The 16,918-nt window shown below is 57.9% G+C and overlaps 2 protein-coding genes across 2 annotated transcripts; both read left to right on the top strand.

Annotated features, from left to right (window-relative positions):
- Positions 1-840: 840 nt before the first annotated feature.
- LOC140644364 (SUN domain-containing protein 3-like) lies at positions 841-8,003 on the top strand. Its single transcript, XM_072847098.1, has 8 exons — positions 841-905; positions 3,498-3,548; positions 5,212-5,350; positions 5,576-5,660; positions 5,799-5,914; positions 6,597-6,764; positions 7,167-7,253; positions 7,848-8,003. The coding sequence occupies exons 1-8, from the start codon at positions 841-843 to the stop codon at positions 8,001-8,003; spliced, it is 867 nt and encodes a 288-aa protein (XP_072703199.1).
- An 898-nt stretch (positions 8,004-8,901) lies between these two features.
- LOC140644363 (SUN domain-containing protein 3-like) lies at positions 8,902-16,437 on the top strand. The gene is given in 10 exon segments (XM_072847096.1): positions 8,902-9,140; positions 11,934-11,984; positions 13,649-13,787; positions 14,013-14,097; positions 14,236-14,351; positions 15,035-15,191; positions 15,593-15,672; positions 15,674-15,691; positions 16,283-16,334; positions 16,337-16,437. Coding segments are annotated over 10 exon segments (1,038 nt in total).
- Positions 16,438-16,918: the final 481 nt, after the last annotated feature.

Genomic DNA, 16,918 nt, shown 5'->3' with positions numbered 1-16,918 from the left:
TGGGGAGGGAAGGGTCTGCACTGTGGCCGGGGGCCACGGGGGCACCGGTCTCAGCGGGGACGAGGGAGGGTCTGAGCCCCCAAACCTCGTCCACCTCGCACACCCCAACACATGTCCCTGCTGTGCCTTGGCCTGTAGGAGGGGCGGCTGGCATCAAGGAGGCAGAAGATCACTTCTTGGCTGCGGTGAGTTGCCCAGGGGGCTCGGGGTGCCGGGGCTCTTCCATAGGCAGTGGGATGCCCGTGCCAGTGGTCCAAGGGTATCGGGCAGCTTTGGCCTTCTCTGGGATGAAATGGTGCAGTATTTCTTCTCTTCCCAGCTTGGGGGGCGTAGCACGGGGATCTGGGGGCCCACTGGGCAGATGTAGAGTAGAGCTGCGAGAGATGCCTGGGCCCTTCAGCCCAGCCCTGAGCTGGGAGCGTTGTGCCCAGCAGGGTGCGAAGTCCCACGGTGGCATTCGAAGAGGGTGGTTGGAAAGAGCTGAGACACATTTGCACCCTGCTCTGCCTGACTCCTCTCTCCTGTCCCCCAGGAGCCTTCTTCTGTTCCTCGCCTTCCTGCAGCTCGCCGTCCTCCTCCTAGTCCTCCTGAAGACGGACGTCCTCAACTGGGTCCTGCCACCAAAGCTGGCGGCCGCCTTAGGGAGCTGCCCAGGGAGGTCCCAGTTGTTTTGAAATAAAGAAAGAAGTCTGTGATTGCAGGACAAGTGTGTGACCTCTTCAATGAATGTCAGCTGACGGGTCAGAGGGAGGTGGCTCCTGCTTTCCCTTCTGCCTGTGCACGGCCCACGACGGCTCTTGCCTGCCCACCTCTATGTACTGAGTACAGGTTCACAGGAAGATGGCGAACCCCAACGACCACCCGCAGGCCCTTCAGGCCCGTCAGCTGAAGAGCTCCTTCAGGAAGTATAATAAAAAAAAGAAGATATTTGGCAGCTCGACTTGTGTATGTTCCTTGTAAAAGTTCTTCCAGGGAGCTTCCAACAGCTACCCCACTAGTGATGGATTGAGAGCAGCCCTGCGGAGAATGACTTGGGGATCCTGGTGGACGAAAAATTGGACATGAGCCGGCCATGTGCGCTCGCAGCCCAGGAAGCCAATTGTACCCTGGGCTGCCTCCAAAGAAACGTGGCCAGCAGGTGGAGGGAGGGGATTCTTCCCCTCTACTCCGCTCTCGTTAGACCCCACCTGGAGTACTGCGTCCACCTCTGGGGTCCCCGGTACGAGAGGGACACGGTCCTGTTAAAGCAGGTCCAGAGGAGGGCCACAAAAATGATCCAAGGTCTGGAACACCTCTGCTATGAAGAAAGGCTGAGAGAGCTGGGGTTGTTGAGCCTGGAGAAGAGAAGGCTCTGGACAGACCTTCCTGCGGCCTTTCAATATGTGAAGGGGGCTTAGAAGGAAGACGGAGAGAGACTTTTTACCAAGGTTTGTAGGGACAGGACAAGGGGCAATGGTTTTAAACTGAAAGAGGGCAGGTTTAGCTTGGACATAAGGAAGAAATGTTTTACAATAAGGGTGGTGAGACACTGAAACAGGTTGCCCAGAGAAGTTGTAGATGCCCCATCATTGGAAGTGTTCCAGGTCAGGTTGGATGGGGCTCTGAGCAACTTACCTAGTGAAAGATGTCCCTGCCCATGGCAGGGGGGTTAGACTAAATGACCTTTAAAGGTCCCCTTCCAAGCCAAACCATTCTATGATTCTATGACCTGGAGCAGCCCCCAGCCAGCTGCTCGCCAGGAGCAGCACATTCCCTCAGTGCCCAGATGGCCGTGGGCTAAGGAACATCCCTGGGCAGCCAGCAAGGCAGAGGAGGTGGCACAGGGCTGTCCGGGGAGCGCTCTGGGTGCCTGCAGCAGCTCTTCCTAGGGCCTGGGGACAGCGGCCGGCCCCAGCACTGGGAAGAGGGAGGAAGGGAGGCAGGGAGGGAGGCCAGGACAGCAGCACAAGGAGAAAGAGAGCACCAGCCTTGCTGCTGATCATTTCCACAGTGCAGAGCGTCATCTCCGTTAGTAAGCGTGTGAAAACACGTGCGTCTGAGCAGCCCTGGGTGCATGTAGAGGTGGGAGTCTGCGTCGGCTGGTCTTCCAGCCTGAAGCGACCTGCGCACCAGGCTGCTTGACCCCAGCCCTGGGAGCCTGGGCAGCACTGGGCTCCCTGCTCCCAGGCCAGCCCCGCAGGCGTCTGTGGAGTACCCACATGCCCAGCTCGCTCATAGTCGCCCTGAGGGGATGCGCACAGTGCTCTCACAGCTCAATCCTGCAGGCTGCCGAACGCCCAAGGAGGTGGGTGAGGAGCCTGACGCGGGGCAAAGTGTCACCTTGAATCGTATATATATGAGTATGCATTTTAGAATATTTTAGTATATGAGTGTGTATTTTAGAATAAAATAGAAATAGTAATAGAAATAGTATAAGAGTTAGTAGTAGTTAAGAAGGGATCAGAGTTAGAATAGAAATTAGCATACTAGAGTGTGAGAGTCATAGGCAGTTAGAAATAGCAACTAGCATCCGAGACTGTGAGAATTGTAGAATCTTCAAGGTAATAGATAATGCCTACGTTCGATAAGAGGGTACGGGCACTGCATATTTTACTAACAGGCATGTGTTTGTCCTAACAGAATGCGAAGCTGTAACCCTTTGAAGACCAATAACGGGAACATCCTCTTACCGGGAGAGCCGTAAAGATAAAGGGACACCACAACAGCCATGAAAACAACAGGAATCACAGTAACTAGGGGAAAGGTAAAGGCGGCAGGGGAGATCGTGACCACCGACCCAACTGGGGACGAAAGGACAACCCCCCCACTCCTTGCGGGCATGCGCAGTGGATTAAAATCACACTGTGGCTTTAAATCGAAGCGGAGAAAATACGGACCGATGGAAGAAGAGGATGGTTAGTTAGTCTGATGATTATGTATTAGATAGGCAGGGTGTGTTAACTTTCATGTATAAATACTGAAAAGAATTGCAATAGGCGTGCTCGATTTGTGGAAATATTCCACCTTGCACCCTGCGCAGAGTAAGGCAATGTCTCCTCTCTAAACATACTCCGTGTGTTTCGGGAGTTATTTTACAGCGAGGCAACAAAAGGAAGAGCCCGGCTCTCGGAGCTTGTCTGTAGCACCTGCACACCGGGTTTCGAGGGGAGCGCTTAAACCGGCACTGCCTCTGGACTAACCCCCGTGGGACTACAGCCTCTCCTGAAGCAGCGCAGTGCCCTGCCATCAGCGGCTGGCAATGCCCGTGTGCAAAAAGGCAATTCCCTGAGCTAATTCAGTGTTAAAACTCCCCAGATTCTCACAAAACTACCTTCCTGCCAGGAGTTTGACAGGGCATGCCACCGCCTGGCACAGGATGAGGTGTGTAACGGCCCAGCAGCTTGCCGGGGCAGCCAAAGGAGGTGCTGCTCTCTGTGCTCCCACGTGCTTCTGGGTCCCTTGTTTCCGGGAGCTGCAGGTGTGGGCAGGGGCTAACCCACAGGGTTTCTCCCTCCCAGGTGGCACAGCAACCCCTCTGAGGTCATCATGGGCATCACCAGTCGGCTCTTGTGAGGTCATAACTGGCTGCCCTCCATAAAACCCCACGCTGCAGAGGTGGGCAGTAGCGCGAAGCAGAGCGCTTTCAGCAGCTAGCGGATGCCTAGCAAAGAGGTGCTTGGGTCTCGGGAGGAGAACAGGCTTTTCCCTCTGTCTGGCCAGTGCGCTGGGGCTGTGGAGATGCCAGCCAGGTTGGGCAGGTGGGTGCAAGAGGGCCCAGAAAGCAGAGAGGGATCAGGCCAGAAGCCTTGTGTGCTGCCTGGCTTCCCGGCAGGAGCAGGCAGCCCCAGAGCATGGGGGCTGTCTGCACTACTGCCTTCCAGCTGGGCAGCCCAGCAATCCCATTCCGGGGGCACGGCCCTGCCCCTTCTCTGGGGAGAGCCGAGTGGGGCCAGGCTGCTGCTCCTGTGTCAGGCCAGAGGTCTTTGTGTCCCAGGGGTGGTGTGCAACAGGCCAGACCTTCCCAAAGGCCCTGGGCCCTCATGCTTGCAGCTGTGCTGAGCACACGAACCTGGTAGCAAGCGAGCTCCTAAACGGATCCCTGGCAAATATGTGTACCAACCGTGGGCTTTGGTAACAACAGTGTTCCCTCTCTCTTAGACAATGCAACAGCCACCAGAAGGGCAGGAGGGTCCTGAGGCTCCTTTTCCTGCTGCTCCCCATCCTGTCGGGTGAGTATCCCTGACCAAAATGGTCCCCTCAGTCCTGGGGAGAGGGACCAGCTCCTGAGGAAAATAACCATCTCTTGACAACGGCACCCACAGCTGTTGTCTACTGCTGGGGCTCAACGGTGTGGGGAAAGGAAGCGTTGCAGGTAAGTGTCTCTTGCTGTGGGAAAGCCAAGACCTGCAAAGGCCGTGGCTCTGCCCTCCTGCCTCCCCTGGGAACGTGGGGTGCTTGGTCAAAAATGCCCATCACTGCTGAGGCAGAGGGTGGGGGGTGCTCCTGTTCGTCCTGCAGTCTCCTTAGTGCCTGGATGGGGTTCAACACAGAGAACGGATCTTCCCGAGTGACCTCCGCAGGGTGGCAGGCCGAAGCGTGGAGCACTTTGGCAGAAGGTGCCTTTGCTGCCTGCATACCTCTCGGAGAACCTGGGGCGGGGGGGTCAGACAGAGACCCGAAAGATGCTCTGCTGAACGTGGCTGGCTAAAGAGCCCAAACCTTGGGGTCGGGGTCTCTCCAAAGTGACTCGAAGCAGCAGGGAATTCTGCCAGCTCTCCCTAGGGGAGTCTCCTTTGGGAAGCCCTGGCAGTGCTCCTCGTGCTTGCTCCAGCGGAGTGCCTCTCCAAAGTGTCAATTTGGGCAGTAAACAAACTACTTAAGGAGGCCATCCCACCCCCTCTTTATCTTGCAGGAGGCATCGCGGCTTCCTGAAGTGGAGCTGGAGTCTCTGGGGTAAGAGCGCTTTCTTGCCAAGAAATGCACTCTGTGGAGCCGTCTCAGCTGGCTTCGTGCTGCCTGCGCTCACTCGCCTCGCGCCCAGGGGCTCCTGACCTTCCCCGCCTCCTACCTGCGGTGGTGGAAGGGAGCCATTTGGAAACCAGAGGAAGGAAAGGGGCCAGGGGATGCGAGGGGTGACCCAAGCTCGTCCGACCTTTCTCTGCACGGCGTTTGGAGCCTGCCTGCAGAGGCTGGGCGGCTGCTGGACAAGACCTGCTTTCTCTTTGCCTCCAGGAAGTCACAGGCTTGGCTGGAGCAGAAGATGCGGGAGCTCGAGGAGACGGCGGCTCAGGTGTCTGCTGCAAGGGGGAACATACTGCAGGCAGCGAGAGAGGTCCTCGGAGACCATGGTGTCCCAGAGGAGAAGAGAGAGGTAAGGGTGCTGGGGGTAGATCAGAGACCTCGCTGCCTTTCCGGGCTCCCTCCTGCTGCTTCCCCTTGGCATTCTCAAAGTCGGCACCTTTCCCGACAGGTCTTGCCTTGGGTTTTCTGACACAGAGGCGCTCCTTGCCTCTGTGCTAGGACTCGCTGTTCATGCAGAACGGCCCGTGCGTGTGTTTGGGTCCACTGCCATCTCTCCATTCTCATTTTTTCCCAGGAAATTCTGCAGTTGACAGAGGCGGCAATTGAGAAGGTGCTTGAAAACTACCTCCAGATGCCTGACTGGGCTCTGGAAGCCATAGGTATGCAGACAGGAAGTCTCGCTGCCCTCCGTTTGTCTATGGCACTCGCCCAAAGTCTGCCAAGCTCTGCTTTCAGGCCCGAGATATACATCCTAACGCACTGCTTCAACTCCTAATCTCTGTCCACCTTCATGTCAGGTGCCACCATTGATGAGGAGAGGACATCCAGGAGTTATGGTGGGGAAGGCAAGAAGACCTGGTGGCTTTCTCCATTCAGCTTCTCTTCTGCAAACCCTCCAGAGACAATCTTGCAGGTAGCACAGGGAAGTCCTGACTTGTGGGTCACCTCCTTGCTTTCGGATTGGCAGACCAAGTGCACGGCACTTCCCTTCAGCCCGGCCCTATCGCTCCGCCCTGCAGTCTGCATCACATTCCCGAGCCCCGCAATCCCTGACAGCACTGCCCTCCCATCAGGAGGGGACCGAGCTGAAACCCAGCTTCTGCGACCTGCCCACCACCCTTGGCTGCAGTTTGCCCAGGAACTTTGCCCTTGACAGCCCCACTGCCATACCGCGTCCCTGAGGGTCCCTTTCCGGAGTGGGTGGCAGTGGTGGGGGCTGCTGAGCCATGGAAGCAGTGAGAGACGCTCCTCTGGGCCCCCGGCCCTGATCTGGTCTACCAAGTCTGGAGCAGGGTCCAAGTCTGCACTGGACCTTGCAGCTGCAGCGCAGTCTTTGAAGGGCGCTGGGGTGAGGTACACGAGGGAGACCTGTCACTGCAGGCTCTGAGAAAGCAGAGCTGGCTTGGGAAAGGAGGTGGAGCCCAGAGGTTTTGTAGAAGCACTTCCATATTGCCCTGCTGCCCGTCAACTTGTACTCATTTACGAGCAGGATGGCAGCTCACAGGCAAGGCAAGGTCTCTGCTTCTGGCCAAACAGGCAGCTCTGTTGGCTCTTTGCCTGCCTTGCCGCTGATGGTCGTGGCTTTCTGGTTTCAGACCCGTATTGCCCCTGGCAACTGCTGGGCTTTCCAGGGATCTCGGGGCCACGTGGTCATCCGGCTGCCTGAGCAAATCTGGCCGATGGCTTTCACCATCTGGCATATCTCCGAGGCAGTCTCTCCTTCCGGGGAAGTCAGCAGTGCCCCCAAAGACTTTGCTGTCTCCGTAAGTCTTTGCCTTGCGCTTCTCGGGGGGGCCCGGCCGCGGGGAAAAGCTGTACCAGAGGCGTGCTTCTCGCGGGGCGTTCTCTCAGACATCTGTCTGGGAGACAGACAGATGCGGCGGAGCACCGCAGAGCACCGCATCCCCTGCAGAGCACCGCATCCCCTGGGGGACCAGTGGGGGCACGTGGGGGTTCTGTGCCTCTGGGGGCTTCTTCCTTGGCCATGAAGCAGAGATCCTGGAGCACGTGCTCAAAGCACCCTGACCCAGAGTCACCCTGAGCTGTGCTAGACTACCACTAGAGCCAAGGGAGGTGGGGAGGGGTTCCCGGGTTCGGCCTCGGCATGCCCTTTTTCTGACGCCCTGCTCGAGCCTGACCCGCTCCCTTTGTCTCTTGTCTTTGAGGGAGTGGATGAGGCAACGGCAGAAACTCTCCTGGGGACATTCACCTACGATGTGCACAAGGAGATCGCTCAGACATTCCATGTGCAGGTACCGCAAGAGCTGTGGCCAGGATGCCCGGGAAGAAGGCAGGGTTGTCTGCAAGTCCTTGGAGGAGAGAGTGCGGGGGATCACCCCAGCCAGCCCCTCTGCTCTCCCATGCTCCTGGCTCCTGCAGGGAAGACGGCAAGAGGAGAGCAAAAGGGGCTTTGCTCTGCTGGCCGAGGCAGCTGCCCCACCTTTGCAAGGGCTTTCCTTTTCCTTCGGGTAGCGCAGAGAAAGCAGCAGCGGGAAGGGGTCCGGGAAGGGAAACAGTCCCCCTCAGGGGAGACGGCAGGAAGGAGGACGGCAGATGTCCTCCCCCCTCAGCGGGACTCTCCCCGTGTCCCACGGCAGCCCAGGCAGCAAAGCGCCTCTGGTTTCCACAGCTCCCCTCAGCAAGCCTCTGAGGCCAGGCCTTTGCTTTCTAGGCACCGAGAAGCTCCTCCTTGGTCCTGGCAAAGAGGGGTCTGGTTGCCCTTGCTTCTTCCTTCGTCAGGGCTGCCGTTTGGCCCTCAGCAGGGGGAGTGCGGGCAGAGGGGGCTCTGGCGATGTGCTGTGGCTCTTGCCACCTGCGTAATGATGCCTCCCCCCATTTCTTTACAGAAGGAGCTTCCCAGGACCTTTCGCTACATCAAATTCCAGGTGCAGAGCAACTGGGGAAACCCAGAGTACACCTGCGTGTACCGAGTACAGGTTCACGGGAAGACGGCGAACCACAACGACCACCCGCAGGCCCAAGAGCTCCTTCAGGCAGAATAATAAAACAAAGAAGATGTGTGGCAGCTCGACTTGTGTATGTTCCTTGTAAAAGTTCTTCCAGGGAGCTTCCAACAGCTTGCACCACTAGTGGGGAAGGGAGCTTTCTCCCTCAGGAGACGGATGCTCGTGATCCCAGCTGCAAGGGACGGGGCAGGGAATGGGGCTCGAAGGAGAAGCCCCCGATGGTCCAGCTCCAGCTTCCGCAGCCCAGGGTCGCTCAACAAAGCTCCAGTGTCGCTGGGAGCCCCAGTGTCGCAGCCCCAGGAAAGCTCTCCCGCTGGCAGAGAAGAGGAGGGAAGCAGGCCTGTCGGCAAGGCCCTGGGCCCTCTCTCATTTCCTAGGCAGTGCCGGGCAGCACAGAGGGCTTGGGGCCATCCTGGCTCGCAGGTGCCCCTTCTCACTGGAGCTGCTTCATGCGGGAGGGGGGCTTCCCTTGCGGGTCCCGCACTGGCTCTGCAAGGGTCCCCCTGGCTCTGCAAGGTGATGGGCAGGGGAGCCCTTCTTCAGGCAGGCCACATCATTGGGCAGTGTGTGTCTGAGCAGAGAGGCCAGCAGGAACACAGCTCAGAGGGACCGAGGACAGCCTCTCTGGCTACACGCCCAGCTCCCTCTTCTCCAGGCCCAGCACCCTGCCTTGCAGTAAGGGCAGGGCTTTTCCCAGCAGCCACAGGAGAAGGCCGCAGCTCCCTCCCAAGGGCGCTCCAGCCAAAACGCCCTGGCCAGTTGTCCTGGCAAGCCGACAGATTGAAGAAGGATCAGCTCAGGTCGGGCCCTTTCGTCCTGGGCCGCTCCTGTGCTGGGCCAGCCTGACAGCAGCAGACATCTGCCATGCTCCTGCAGAGGCTCACCCCTGAGGAGGGCTGCAGACCCCTCCAGCGCATCCGTGCCCGATAAGATCATGGAGCACATCCTCCTGGAAGACATTTCAAGACATATTGAAGACAGGGAGGTGATTACAGACAGCCAACGTGGCTTCACCAAGGACAAATCGTGCCTGACTAATCCAGTGGCCTACTACCACGGAGGGACTGCATCGGTGGACAAGGGAAGAGCTACGGATGCCATCTACCTACGCTTCTGTACGGCCTTTGATACGGTCTCCCCCAACATTCTTGCTGCTAAATTGGAGAGACACGGGTTTGACGGAGGGACCGCTAGATGGATAAGGAACTGGCTGGATGGCCACGTCCAAAGAGCACAATGTCCAAGTGGAAACCAGTAACAAACTGGTGTCCCTCAAGGGTCCGTACCGGGACCAATGCTACTGAATATCTTCATCAGCACCATAGACGGTGGGATTGAGTGCACCCTCAGCAAGTCTGCAGAGGACACCAAGCTGAGTGGTGTAGCAAACCTCTCGTGAAGTTCAACAAGGCCCAGTGCAAGGTCCCGCACCTTGGTCAGGGCCACCCCCAATATCAATAAAGACTGGGGGATGAATGGATTGAGAGCAGCCCTGCGGAGAAGGACTTGGGGATCCTGGTGGACGAAAAATTGGACATGAGCCGGCCATGTGCGCTCGCAGCCCAGGAAGCCAATTGTACCCTGGGCTGCCTCCAAAGAAACGTGGCCAGCAGGTGGAGGGAGGGGATTCTTCCTCTCTACTCCGCTCTCGTTAGACCCCACCTGGAGTACTGCGTCCACCTCTGGGGTCCCCGGTACAAGAGGGACACGGTCCTGTTAGAGCAGGTCCAGAGGAGGGCCACAAAAATGATCCAAGGTCTGGAACACCTCTGCTATGAAGAAAGGCTGAGAGAGCTGGGGTTGTTGAGCCTGGAGAAGAGAAGGCTCTGGACAGACCTTCCTGCGGCCTTTCAATATGTGAAGGGGGCTTAGAAGGAAGACGGAGAGAGACTTTTACCAAGGTTTGTAGGGACAGGACAAGGGGCAATGGTTTTAAACTGAAAGAGGGCAGGTTTAGCTTGGACATAAGGAAGAAATGTTTTACAATAAGGGTGGTGAGACACTGAAACAGGTTGCCCAGAGAAGTTGTAGATGCCCCATCATTGGAAGTGTTCCAGGTCAGGTTGGATGGGGCTCTGAGCAACTTACCTAGTGAAAGATGTCCCTGCCCATGGACTAAATGACCTTTAAAGGTCCCCTTCCAAGCCAAACCATTCTATGATTCTATGACCTGGAGCAGCCCCCAGCCAGCTGCTCGCCAGGAGCAGCACATTCCCTCAGTGCCCAGATGGCCGTGGGCTAAGGAACATCCCTGGGCAGCCAGCAAGGCAGAGGAGGTGGCACAGGGCTGTCCGGGGAGCGCTCTGGGTGCCTGCAGCAGCTCTTCCTAGGGCCTGGGGACAGCGGCCGGCCCCAGCACTGGGAAGAGGGAGGAAGGGAGGCAGGGAGGGAGGCCAGGACAGCAGCACAAGGAGAAAGAGAGCACCAGCCTTGCTGCTGATCATTTCCACAGTGCAGAGCGTCATCTCCGTTAGTAAGCGTGTGAAAACACGTGCGTCTGAGCAGCCCTGGGTGCATGTAGAGGTGGGAGTCTGCGTCGGCTGGTCTTCCAGCCTGAAGCGACCTGCGCACCAGGCTGCTTGACCCCAGCCCTGGGAGCCTGGGCAGCACTGGGCTCCCTGCTCCCAGGCCAGCCCCGCAGGCGTCTGTGGAGTACCCACATGCCCAGCTCGCTCATAGTCGCCCTGAGGGGATGCGCACAGTGCTCTCACAGCTCAATCCTGCAGGCTGCCGAACGCCCAAGGAGGTGGGTGAGGAGCCTGACGCGGGGCAAAGTGTCACCTTGAATCGTATATATATGAGTATGCATTTTAGAATATTTTAGTATATGAGTGTGTATTTTAGAATAAAATAGAAATAGTAATAGAAATAGTATAAGAGTTAGTAGTAGTTAAGAAGGGATCAGAGTTAGAATAGAAATTAGCATACTAGAGTGTGAGAGTCATAGGCAGTTAGAAATAGCAACTAGCATCCGAGACTGTGAGAATTGTAGAATCTTCAAGGTAATAGATAATGCCTACGTTCGATAAGAGGGTACGGGCACTGCATATTTTACTAACAGGCATGTGTTTGTCCTAACAGAATGCGAAGCTGTAACCCTTTGAAGACCAATAACGGGAACATCCTCTTACCGGGAGAGCCGTAAAGATAAAGGGACACCACAACAGCCATGAAAACAACAGGAATCACAGTAACTAGGGGAAAGGTAAAGGCGGCAGGGGGAGATCGTGACCACCGACCCAACTGGGGGACGAAAGGACAACCCCCCCCACACACACTCCTTGCGGGCATGCGCAGTGGATTAAAATCACACTGTGGCTTTAAATCGAAGCGGAGAAAATACGGACCGATGGAAGAAGAGGATGGTTAGTTAGTCTGATGATTATGTATTAGATAGGCAGGGTGTGTTAACTTTCATGTATAAATACTGAAAAGAATTGCAATAGGCGTGCTCGATTTGTGGAAATATTCCACCTTGCACCCTGCGCAGAGTAAGGCAATGTCTCCTCTCTAAACATACTCCGTGTGTTTCGGGAGTTATTTTACAGCGAGGCAACAAAAGGAAGAGCCCGGCTCTCGGAGCTTGTCTGTAGCACCTGCACACCGGGTTTCGAGGGAGCGCTTAAACCGGCACTGCCTCTGGACTAACCCCCGTGGGACTACAGCCTCTCCTGAAGCAGCGCAGTGCCCTGCCATCAGCGGCTGGCAATGCCCGTGTGCAAAAGGCAATTCCCTGAGCTAATTCAGTGTTAAAACTCCCCAGATTCTCACAAAACTACCTTCCTGCCAGGAGTTTGACAGGGCATGCCACCGCCTGGCACAGGATGAGGTGTGTAACGGCCCAGCAGCTTGCCGGGGCAGCCAAAGGAGGTGCTGCTCTCTGTGCTCCCACGTGCTTCTGGGTCCCTTGTTTCCGGGAGCTGCAGGTGTGGGCAGGGGCTAACCCACAGGGTTTCTCCCTCCCAGGTGGCACAGCAACCCCTCTGAGGTCATCATGGGCATCACCAGTCGGCTCTTGTGAGGTCATAACTGGCTGCCCTCCATAAAACCCCACGCTGCAGAGGTGGGCAGTAGCGCGAAGCAGAGCGCTTTCAGCAGCTAGCGGATGCCTAGCAAAGAGGTGCTTGGGTCTCGGGAGGAGAACAGGCTTTTCCCTCTGTCTGGCCAGTGCGCTGGGGCTGTGGAGATGCCAGCCAGGTTGGGCAGGTGGGTGCAAGAGGGCCCAGAAAGCAGAGAGGGATCAGGCCAGAAGCCTTGTGTGCTGCCTGGCTTCCCGGCAGGAGCAGGCAGCCCCAGAGCATGGGGGCTGTCTGCACTACTGCCTTCCAGCTGGGCAGCCCAGCAATCCCATTCCGGGGGCACGGCCCTGCCCCTTCTCTGGGGAGAGCCGAGTGGGGCCAGGCTGCTGCTCCTGTGTCAGGCCAGAGGTCTTTGTGTCCCAGGGGTGGTGTGCAACAGGCCAGACCTTCCCAAAGGCCCTGGGCCCTCATGCTTGCAGCTGTGCTGAGCACACGAACCTGGTAGCAAGCGAGCTCCTAAACGGATCCCTGGCAAATATGTGTACCAACCGTGGGCTTTGGTAACAACAGTGTTCCCTCTCTCTTAGACAATGCAACAGCCACCAGAAGGGCAGGAGGGTCCTGAGGCTCCTTTTCCTGCTGCTCCCCATCCTGTCGGGTGAGTATCCCTGACCAAAAATGGTCCCCTCAGTCCTGGGGAGAGGGACCAGCTCCTGAGGAAAATAACCATCTCTTGACAACGGCACCCACAGCTGTTGTCTACTGCTGGGGCTCAACGGTGTGGGGAAAGGAAGCGTTGCAGGTAAGTGTCTCTTGCTGTGGGAAAGCCAAGACCTGCAAAGGCCGTGGCTCTGCCCTCCTGCCTCCCCTGGGAACGTGGGGTGCTTGGTCAAAATGCCCATCACTGCTGAGGCAGAGGGTGGGGGGTGCTCCTGTTCGTCCTGCAGTCTCCTTAGTGCCTGGATGGGGTTCAACACGGAGAACGGATCTTCCCGAGTGACCTCCGCAGGGTGGCAGGCCGAAGCGTGGAGCACTTTGGCAGAAGGTGCCTTTGCTGCCTGCATACCTCTCGGAGAACCTGGGGCGGGGGGCGCCAGACAGAGACCCGAAAGATGCTCTGCTGAACGTGGCTGGCTAAAGAGCCCAAACCTTGGGGTCGGGGTCTCTCCAAAGTGACTCGAAGCAGCAGGGAATTCTGCCAGCTCTCCCTAGGGGAGTCTCCTTTGGGAAGCCCTGGCAGTGCTCCTCGTGCTTGCTCCAGCGGAGTGCCTCTCCAAAGTGTCAATTTGGGCAGTAAACAAACTACTTAAGGAGGACATCCCACCCCCTCTTTATCTTGCAGGAGGCATCGCGGCTTCCTGAAGTGGAGCTGGAGTCTCTGGGGTAAGAGCGCTTTCTTGCCAAGAAATGCACTCTGTGGAGCCGTCTCAGCTGGCTTCGTGCTGCCTGCGCTCACTCGCCTCGCGCCCAGGGGCTCCTGACCTTCCCCGCCTCCTACCTGCGGTGGTGGAAGGGAGCCATTTGGAAACCAGAGGAAGGAAAGGGGCCAGGGGATGCGAGGGGTGACCCAAGCTCGTCCGACCTTTCTCTGCACGGCGTTTGGAGCCTGCCTGCAGAGGCTGGGCGGCTGCTGGACAAGACCTGCTTTCTCTTTGCCTCCAGGAAGTCACAGGCTTGGCTGGAGCAGAAGATGCGGGAGCTCGAGGAGACGGCGGCTCAGGTGTCTGCTGCAAGGGGGAACATACTGCAGGCAGCGAGAGAGGTCCTCGGAGACCATGGTGTCCCAGAGGAGAAGAGAGAGGTAAGGGTGCTGGGGGTAGATCAGAGACCTCGCTGCCTTTCCGGGCTCCCTCCTGCTGCTTCCCCTTGGCATTCTCAAAGTCGGCACCTTTCCCGGCAGGTCTTGCCTTGGGTTTTCTGACACAGAGGCGCTCCTTGCCTCTGTGCTAGGACTCGCTGTTCATGCAGAACGGCCCGTGCGTGTGTTTGGGTCCACTGCCATCTCTCCATTCTCATTTTTTCCCAGGAAATTCTGCAGTTGACAGAGGCGGCAATTGAGAAGGTGCTTGAAAACTACCTCCAGATGCCTGACTGGGCTCTGGAAGCCATAGGTATGCAGACAGGAAGTCTCGCTGCCCTCCGTTTGTCTATGGCACTCCCCCAAAGTCTGCCAAGCTCTGCTTTCAGGCCCGAGATATACATCCTAACGCACTGCTTCAACTCCTAATCTCTGTCCACCTTCATGTCAGGTGCCACCATTGATGAGGAGAGGACATCCAGGAGTTATGGTGGGGAAGGCAAGAAGACCTGGTGGCTTTCTCCATTCAGCTTCTCTTCTGCAAACCCTCCAGAGACAATCTTGCAGGTAGCACAGGGGAAGTCCTGACTTGTGGGTCACCTCCTTGCTTTCGGATTGGCAGACCAAGTGCACGGCACTTCCCTTCAGCCCGGCCCTATCGCTCCGCCCTGCAGTCTGCATCACATTCCCGAGCCCCGCAATCCCTGACAGCACTGCCCTCCCATCAGGAGGGGACCGAGCTGAAACCCAGCTTCTGCGACCTGCCCACCACCCTTGGCTGCAGTTTGCCCAGGAACTTTGCCCTTGACAGCCCCACTGCCATACCGCGTCCCTGAGGGTCCCTTTCCGGAGTGGGTGGCAGTGGTGGGGGCTGCTGAGCCATGGAAGCAGTGAGAGACGCTCCTCTGGGCCCCCGGCCCTGATCTGGTCTACCAAGTCTGGAGCAGGGTCCAAGTCTGCACTGGACCTTGCAGCTGCAGCGCAGTCTTTGAAGGGCGCTGGGGTGAGGTACACGAGGGAGACCTGTCACTGCAGGCTCTGAGAAAGCAGAGCTGGCTTGGGAAAGGAGGTGGAGCCCAGAGGTTTTGTAGAAGCACTTCCATATTGCCCTGCTGCCCGTCAACTTGTACTCATTTACGAGCAGGATGGCAGCTCACAGGCAAGGCAAGGTCTCTGCTTCTGGCCAAACAGGCAGCTCTGTTGGCTCTTTGCCTGCCTTGCCGCTGATGGTCGTGGCTTTCTGGTTTCAGACCCGTATTGCCCCTGGCAACTGCTGGGCTTTCCAGGGATCTCGGGGCCACGTGGTCATCCGGCTGCCTGAGCAAATCTGGCCGATGGCTTTCACCATCTGGCATATCTCCGAGGCAGTCTCTCCTTCCGGGGAAGTCAGCAGTGCCCCAAAGACTTTGCTGTCTCCGTAAGTCTTTGCCTTGCGCTTCTCGGGGGGGCCCGGCCGCGGGGAAAAGCTGTACCAGAGGCGTGCTTCTCGCGGGGGCTTCTCTCAGACATCTGTCTGGGAGACAGACAGATGCGGCGGAGCACCGCAGAGCACCGCATCCCCTGCAGAGCACCGCATCCCCTGGGGGACCAGTGGGGGCACGTGGGGGTTCTGTGCCTCTGGGGGCTTCTTCCTTGGCCATGAAGCAGAGATCCTGGAGCACGTGCTCAAAGCACCCTGACCCAGAGTCACCCTGAGCTGTGCTAGACTACCACTAGAGCCAAGGGAGGTGGGGAGGGGTTCCCGGGTTCGGCCTCGGCATGCCCTTTTTCTGACGCCCTGCTCGAGCCTGACCCGCTCCCTTTGTCTCTTGTCTTTGAGGGAGTGGATGAGGCAACGGCAGAAACTCTCCTGGGGACATTCACCTACGATGTGCACAAGGAGATCGCTCCAGACATTCCATGTGCAGGTACCGCAAGAGCTGTGGCCAGGATGCCCGGGAAGAAGGCAGGGTTGTCTGCAAGTCCTTGGAGGAGAGAGTGCGGGGGATCACCCCAGCCAGCCCCTCTGCTCTCCCATGCTCCTGGCTCCTGCAGGAAGACGGCAAGAGGAGAGCAAAAGGGGCTTTGCTCTGCTGGCCGAGGCAGCTGCCCCACCTTTGCAAGGGCTTTCCTTTTCCTTCGGGTAGCGCAGAGAAAGCAGCAGCGGGAAGGGGTCCGGGAAGGGAAACAGTCCCCCTCAGGGGAGACGGCAGGAAGGAGGACGGCAGATGTCCTCCCCCCTCAGCGGGACTCTCCCCGTGTCCCACGGCAGCCCAGGCAGCAAAGCGCCTCTGGTTTCCACAGCTCCCCTCAGCAAGCCTCTGAGGCCAGGCCTTTGCTTTCTAGGCACCGAGAAGCTCCTCCTTGGTCCTGGCAAAGAGGGGTCTGGTTGCCCTTGCTTCTTCCTTCGTCAGGGCTGCCGTTTGGCCCTCAGCAGGGGAGTGCGGGCAGAGGGGCTCTGGCGATGTGCTGTGGCTCTTGCCACCTGCGTAATGATGCCTCCCCCCATTTCTTTACAGAAGGAGCTTCCCAGGACCTTTCGCTACATCAAATTCCAGGTGCAGAGCAACTGGGAAACCCAGAGTACACCTGCGTGTACCGAGTACAGGTTCACGGGAAGACGGCGAACCACAACGACCACCCGCAGGCCCAAGAGCTCCTTCAGGCAGAATAATAAAACAAAGAAGATGTGTGGCAGCTCGACTTGTGTATGTTCCTTGTAAAAGTTCTTCCAGGAGCTTCCAACAGCTTGCACCACTAGTGGGGAAGGGAGCTTTCTCCCTCAGGAGACGGATGCTCGTGATCCCAGCTGCAAGGGACGGGGCAGGGGAATGGGGCTCGAAGGAGAAGCCCCCGATGGTCCAGCTCCAGCTTCCGCAGCCCAGGGTCGCTCAACAAAGCTCCAGTGTCGCTGGGAGCCCCAGTGTCGCAGCCCCAGGAAAGCTCTCCCGCTGGCAGAGAAGAGGAGGGAAGCAGGCCTGTCGGCAAGGCCCTGGGCCCTCTCTCATTTCCTAGGCAGTGCCGGGCAGCACAGAGGGCTTGGGGCCATCCTGGCTCGCAGGTGCCCCTTCTCACTGGAGCTGCTTCATGCGGGAGGGGGGCTTCCCTTGCGGGTCCCGCACTGGCTCTGCAAGGGTCCCCCTGGCTCTGCAAGG

This window comes from Ciconia boyciana, chromosome 27, assembly GCF_034638445.1.
Source record: "Ciconia boyciana chromosome 27, ASM3463844v1, whole genome shotgun sequence".
NCBI classification, from domain to species: Eukaryota; Metazoa; Chordata; class Aves; order Ciconiiformes; family Ciconiidae; genus Ciconia; species Ciconia boyciana.
The sequence above is the reverse complement of the archived record's forward strand: the minus strand, read 5'-3'. Positions and strand labels throughout refer to the sequence as shown.

Excerpts from the sequence above, each read along its gene's own strand:
- LOC140644364 (XM_072847098.1), top strand. The coding sequence starts at position 841 with ATGGCGAACCCCAACGACCACCCGCAGGCCCTTCAGGCCCGTCAGCTG. Across the intron at positions 3,549-5,211 it reads GGCATCACCAGTCGGCTCTT|GAAGTCACAGGCTTGGCTGG; the intron begins GTGAGGTCATAA and ends CTTTGCCTCCAG. Across the intron at positions 6,765-7,166 it reads CCAAAGACTTTGCTGTCTCC|GGAGTGGATGAGGCAACGGC; the intron begins GTAAGTCTTTGC and ends CTTGTCTTTGAG.